The sequence below is a fragment of the Ipomoea triloba genome, chromosome 10, assembly GCF_003576645.1.
Source record: "Ipomoea triloba cultivar NCNSP0323 chromosome 10, ASM357664v1".
NCBI lineage: Eukaryota > Viridiplantae > Streptophyta > Magnoliopsida > Solanales > Convolvulaceae > Ipomoea > Ipomoea triloba.
This window is the reverse complement of record NC_044925.1, coordinates 28,987,753-28,994,911: the sequence shown is the minus strand read 5'-3', so window position 1 is coordinate 28,994,911 and position 7,159 is coordinate 28,987,753. Positions and strand designations below refer to the sequence as shown.

The window sequence follows — 7,159 nt, the reverse complement described above, 5'->3', positions numbered from 1 at the left end:
AAAGGGGGGGGGGGGGGGGGGGGGGGGGACAAGGAGACCAAAACAAAGGAATCTGGTCCTAGCAACGAACGATTGGCTCCTTTGATTAGTAAACAGGTGTGACAGTAAGAATGTTACCGGAGTATATTTGATAAATGGGTATAATAGTTTCAGTATAATAGTTTGCGTGTCCCCCCTTCTACAACAGGCCTACTACTTATATTACGAGTGCAACAACTCTTCTCTTATAAATGTAACAGACTTCATGATGGCGAGTCTTGAATGTCGGGTAATGGAGCTGTTGGTAATAATTTCTCTCCTCAGCTGTAACGGGTGTCCGTTTGACTTCCTGAGTCCGCTTGTCTGCTTGCGGTTCAGGTCAGGAGTCCGCTTGTCTGCTTGTGGTTCGGGTCGGGTGCTTGCCCAATTATCCTGTCACCAGCCCCCACTTCCTAGCTAGCGAGAGTGGCCGAGGTAGCTTGGGAGTAATAATTTGTATTAGGCATAAACTTTTGTACTTAGGATCCAACTGTAATATTATAAGGAAATCTCAGGATTGCCTATTTATTTTTGAAAATATTTCCTACTCTTCAAAATAATTCCCCATAACTTTCCTTCCTTTTATACGCCTCTTTTTGTGTATAAAAACTCTTCCTCACTAGGTTTTTAATTTTAACTGCCCCTTCAATCCTTCCTCCGTCCACACTATTTTTCCATGGTACGCTTTTCTTCTCATGCTCTTTTGTTAATTTTTAATTTTTTTTCTTGAAACCATGACGAGCCGATGCAGTTTCGCGTCGAAACTCAAAACCACGGTCAGCCGTGGCTGAGGCACGGCATCTGCCTCGGTGGGCCAAGGCGGCCTCGACCAATTGCGGGTGAGGCACGGCCTCGGTCAACCGTGGCTGAGGTGGCCTCGGTCAACTGTGGCCATAAGTAGATCTCTTCTTCTTCTTCTTCTTTTTTTTGAAAGAGATTTTTTTATGACTCGTGGATTCAAAGAAGACAAGCAAGGAGATGAAGAGATGTCGCTTAAGGCGCCTGGTGGAGCAGGCCCGACTCGAAAAGTTGAAGAATAGGAAGATTCTGCTAGGCGGCCATGAAGTTGGGGATACCCCCGAAGACCCTTTGGCGATTCTGTCTGACGGAGAGGAGGGGATTATTGTGTCCTATGAACCAAAACAGGAAGATCCATTGGCGATTATTTCTAACGGAAGGGAGGGTGCCATTGTGCCCTATGAACCTAGACAAAAAGATATATGTGCCTCTCTAGCTGTGATTCCTTTCCAAGATGGAGAGCGCCTTCTTGCATATGAAGGTCCTACTCTAATCTCTCCTTGGGCAAAGTCTGAATCCGCCAAGAGCACTCCTCGTCGTCTAAAATAAAAGGGATGAAAGGCCACATGAAACCAACTGTATGCCTCACGGCTAATTTTACATGGGAATGGTTATAAATAAAATAGTTTTATCTTTAGATTTGCCCGTGCTTGTCTTTTGTGTTCACAATTCTTTTGTTTTTTTTTTTTGAACAAAATTTATCAAGACGGGCCATAACCACTAGTTACAGTTTTCAACGAATAACATGTTTTTTACATTGCGCGGGCTCCTCCTCTAACTCATTGTCTCCTTCTTTCATGACCTGGTCGTACCTTCTCTTTTTGGTGTTGGAAGCGGACGGCTCAAAGTCCTTTTCCTTTCGCCACACATTTCCGCTTTGGCTTTGTTGTTGATACTGCTGCTGCCCTGGATACATAACAAATTGAGTAAAATATCTGTTCTGAATTAACTACTCTATTTGTCTTTTTAGAACGTCGCCAACTTGTCCGTGGAACCGATAGTATTTGGTCCGGTCTACCTTAGGGAAACTTTCATGCACTCCTCTGGAAACTGAACCATCCCAACTCCTCAGCTTGGTCCAGAATTACACTAACTGAATGGGTTAGCGGGGTTAAATGACGCACAGGGATCAAACAGGGTCCTCTTGAAGCTTGACTCCTTGATTGGCCTGAATTTGACATCTGATTGGTTGGGCCTATCTTCCCGGACTTTCCTATTGTTTTGCCTTCCTCCTCTTCTTTTTTCTTCTTACCAGCTTTCTCTACTTCTGCGTAGCGATTGACCATCCTCATTAGGTCCTCATAAGAGCGAGGACGGTGGGTGTTTAGTTGCATGTGGAAGTCTCTAAACCTGAGCGCTTGAATGAATACTGGGATTGTCGCCTTGGAGTCAAAATCATACACATTGTTAACCTCATTCTTCCATTTGTTCATAAAATCTTTTAAGCTCTCCCCCTATCCTGCCTTATTGCGTAGAGGTGAGAGAAAGACTTCTTATGTTGTATACTGTCAGAGAAGTAATTCAAAAAGCTTTTTGATAGTTCTCCAAAATTTTGGATTGAGCCATCTAGGATCGTATTGAACCAGTATTGGGCCGCCCCATCCAAAGTAGACAAAAATGCTCTACACATAGTGACATCTTCTTCCCCAATCATCACCATTGCCGCCTTGTACCTCGTTATGTGCGCATGCAGGTCTGAGGTCCCTACGTAAGCTTTGATAGCCGGAAGCCTAAACTCCTTTAGAAGGGGTGCGTCCATTATCCTCGCGACAAATGATGCAGTCATCCTCACCTCGGGCCGGGCTCAGGCGATTGCTCCCTTGCCTCTATTTTCTTCTCTAGTTCATCTATTTTCTTTTGTAGTTGCTCCACCACTTCTTCCTGCACACTCGGGGTTCGCTTGAGCGCCATGGACCGACGCGGAACTGTCCCTCTAGACTCACCCACCCCTTCTATCCGTTGTGATTGCTCGTCTTGGTGGATGACTCCTTAGCCTTCGGCTATGTCCACAACCTCTGCTGGATAGCAACCCTCTCGCCCCACCGTTCTATGGCGGGCATAGCAACGGCCGGCCGATGAGTTGCACCACGACATAGACGTTGGGTCCTCTTTTTCTCTATCTCATTCTTCTGCGTGGATGCCTGGAGTACTTGACTTTGAATCTCCGCCACCAATTGGGCTAAAGCTGTCGTTGCCTGCTGAATGGCTTGGGCTATCGCCTGGGGGTCCATAGGCGGTACCCGTGCCTTGGGTGCTTGTTGCCCTCCACTGTGATTGTTGTTGTGCCACTGGCGGAAATAACCATCATGATCGTTGTTGCGCTGTTCTCGAAAATCACCAGAGGCGTTGCCATGATTCAAGTGACGAGAACCATGGGAGCTGCTAGATCCTGATCGACTCATCTCCAATGATAAGTTGATTTGGGTAATATATGAAAAATACGTTTTTTTTTTCTTTTTTTCTTTTTTTCTTTTTTTGCTTCAAGTGAGAGATATTGCACCTAATTGCTCCACGTACTCTAACGTTAATTCTGCTTCCTACAAAAATAAATTCCCATGATGAATGAAAACCAATTACTCTCTTCTCCCACTTCCATTCCTCCCCACGTAGATCTATCTCAAAGGAACGAGAAAAAAAAAAAAAAAAAAAAAAAAAAAGAATGGATCGCCTCCCTTGTTCGTTGAGAAAATCTTTAAAGTCTCACGTTTCCTTTAAAAAACAACGACCAAGAGGAATCTACGGTAGTAATGCGGATGATGACGATGAGGAGGAGGACTACCGCCCAATACTCTTCGCCAACCGCCACCCCGACGACGTCCCGAATCCCTCCGATGTGGGCTCCTCCATCATGAAGCGTTCTTCCCTCAATCCCGACGACGACGACCGCCCCGAGGTCATCGTCAAGATAGACGGTGATAACAGCAACAGCAGTACGAGTCGCGGCGTGATATGGGATGACAATTTGGAAGATGGAATTAAAGGGATCCAACGCAGCAAGAGCAAGAGCAAGAGCAAAAGTAAGGATGTGATGGAGGATCCGCCATCGAAGTTGATAGGGCAATTTTTGAATAAGCAGAGGGAGGGTGAGATGTGCCTGGACATGGACTTGGAGATGGATGAGTTGCGTCATCGTCGTCACAGCGGTAACGACAGCAGTTGTTCTTCCGCACCACCACCAACCGATCAGCATCATCAAATTCATCGCACCACAACGTCCAAAGAGCATAAAGTTCAATTCCTGCAGGACGGAGCGGGCGGGTGTACAACGCCCCCCAGCAGAGTGGTAGATATAATCGGGGCTGAATACGAGCAAACCGCAGAGGATTGCTCATCCTCAACGTCGGATGATGAAGGAGGGGTGATTGAACATCGTCAACCTGAATACAGCAGGAGAAGGACATCGGGCATGATTTCCCCAAATATTAATGAGGGCAGAGAGGATCAAGTTGTGAGATGCACTTCTTCGTTCCAGAGGAGGGGTGGTAACTCCTTCGCCGGGAGGATGACTAATAAAACAAAGTCCAGGCTAATGGACGATCCTAATGCGTCGGAGATCATGAAGGCGTCGGGGAGGTACGGGAAGTCGGTTCCGATGAGATCAGAAATGCTGGGGGTGGGGAAAGGAGGTGGAGGAGGAGGTGGAGGTGGAGGTGGAGGTGGGGGTGAAGAGGAAGAAGAGGATCCTCTGTTGGATGAGGATATTCCGGATGAGTTTAAGGAAGCAAAAGTGAACGCTTTGACCCTGGCACAATGGGCGAGTCTTGTCATCATAGTCACGGCTCTCATTTGCACGCTCAGCATTGGGAGGCTGAAGGAGAATAGGCTGAGGGGGCTGAGGCTGTGGAAGTGGGAGGCGCTCATTCTTGTTCTCATATGCGGGAGACTGGTATCGGGGTGGGCAATACGGGTGGCGGTGTTCTTCATAGAGAGGAACTTTCTGTTAAGGAAAAGGCTGCTGTATTTTGTGTACGGAGTGAGGAATGCGGTACAGAACTGCATATGGTTGGGGCTGGTGCTCATAGCATGGCGCTCAATGTTTGACAGGAAGTTGGAAGCCAATAATGAGTTTCTTCAGCTGGTGAATAAGTTGATGGTGTGTATGCTGATAGGGATAACACTATGGCTAGTTAAGACGCTGATGGTTAAAGTGTTGGCGTCTTCATTTCATGTCAGCAAATTCTTCGATAGAATTCAAGAGTCGCTGTTCAACCAGTACGTAATAGAGACACTGTCGGGGCCAGCCTGGATTGAGATACAGTGTCAGCGGGAAGAGGAGGAGAGGATATTGGCAGAGGTTCGGAAACTACAGAGTGCTGGGGCGAAGTTGCCTCCGGAACTCAAGGGGGCAGGGGCTGCTTTTAAAAGAATGAAGAGTAATAGTAGTAATAGTAATAATAATAATAATAATAATAATAATAATAATAATAATATAGGGGGAGGAGGAGGAGGAGGAGGAAAATCTACGCGATCGGGCGTTATAGGTAGAGGAGGAGGAGGAGGAGGAGCAGCAGCAGAGGAGCAAAACAGTGGAGGTGCAGGTGCGCCTCCAGCAGGGATAACAATTGATCATCTACACAAGTTAAACCCCAAGAATGTTTCGGCCTGGAGTATGAAGAGGTTGGTGAAAATAATAAGGCACGGGGTACTGTCTACCCTGGATGAGCAAATACGTTGTAGCGCACAAGACGACGACTCGGCTCACCAGATCAGAAGCGAAGTTGAAGCCAAAATTGCTGCAAGAAAGATATTTAGAAATGTGGCGAAGCCAAAGTCCAAGTAAGTAATTAGTATTTAATTAAAGCAGCAGCTTTAAGCTACCTACCTGCCTCCATTAGCATATATATATATATATATATATGATTTCACCTCCAATTCGCAGTAATGTAATTTTCAGCTCCAATTCCATTATATATGCAGTTTCATCTTCTTGAACGACCTGAGGCGCTTCTTGCCAGAAACGGAGGCTGTGCAGGTTATGAATGTTCTGGATGGATCACCCAACTGCGAAAGGATCAGCAAAGCAAGCCTTAAAAACTGGGTGGTTGGTATATATTATTATATATAGTCTGCTAGTGTTTGAAATTTGAAATTTGAATTAATTAAATTATATAGCTATAGCTATAGCTAGCTGAAATGCAATAATAATAATAGGTGAACGCATTCAGAGAAAGAAGAGCACTGGCCTTGACGCTGGACGACACTAAAACAGCTGTGAAGAAACTACACCAGATGATTACGGTGTTAGTGTGCATCATCATTATTCTCATCTGCCTGGTAATACTTGGGTTCGCCACCGGCAGGGTTCTACTTTACATAAGCTCTCAGGTTGTGATTGTGGCATTTATATTTGGGAACACGTGCAAGACAATATTCGAAGCCATAATCTTCTTATTCGTGGTGCATCCATTCGACGTTGGGGATCGGTGCGAGGTGGACGGAGTTGAGCTGGTAGTGGAAGAAATGAACATCTTAAGCACGGTGTTCCTGAGAGTTGACAACCAGAAGATAGTGTACCCCAACAGCATTCTAGCAATGCGGCCGATCGGGAACTTCTACAGGAGTCCAGACATGGGAGATACGGTGGATTTCCTAGTCCACATGGCGACGCCGATGGAGAAGATAAAAGCGGTGAATCAGAGAATAGTGAACTATGTGGAGAGCAAGAAGGAGCACTGGTACTCGTCGCCGATGATTGTAATGAATAACATACCGGATGTTCACAAGTTGAAAATGTCGGTGTGGCTGAGACACAGAATGAACTACCAGGACACGGGAGAAAGATGGACGCGAAGATCTCAGGTGATTGAAGAGATGGTTAAAATATTCAAGGAGCTGGACATGGAGTACCGCCTTTATCCCATGGACATTAATGTTCGGGCTATGCCTCCCATTCAGTCCACCCGACTACCGCCTAAATGGCAACCTCCCATCAATCCTAATCCCATCGTGCCCATGGCCTCCGATGCCGCATTGCACGCCTCCCCCTCCACTTCAATTAATTACAGTAATTCATTATAACCTCCTACTAACTTCATTATTAACACTCCCCTCTCTCACCCAATCTATTATACTTACATAATACCAAATACCTTCCATCTACTTCAATCTACATCCATATCACGTGTAACTAACGTAACTACATCAGTCTATATATATATTATATATACATATGCTATATATGCAGATCGATCAGATGTACTAATACCAACCAACAATTTTTTAATATCTATCTATCTATCTATATAGTATTAATTAATGTACTAATAGTTACATTTTGTAGCAAGGTAAGGTATTTATCATAATCAACATAAAATTTTGTAATTAATTAATTGAGTTTTTCTAG

The 7,159-nt window shown here is 45.2% G+C and overlaps 1 protein-coding gene across 1 annotated transcript; it reads left to right on the top strand.

Moving 5' to 3' along the window:
• The first annotated feature begins 3,475 nt into the window (after positions 1–3,475).
• Positions 3,476–7,145, top strand: LOC116031743 (mechanosensitive ion channel protein 6-like). Its single transcript, XM_031274037.1, has 3 exons — positions 3,476–5,592; positions 5,734–5,857; positions 5,968–7,145. The coding sequence occupies exons 1-3, from the start codon at positions 3,476–3,478 to the stop codon at positions 6,832–6,834; spliced, it is 3,108 nt and encodes a 1,035-aa protein (XP_031129897.1). The 3' UTR covers positions 6,835–7,145.
• Positions 7,146–7,159: the final 14 nt, after the last annotated feature.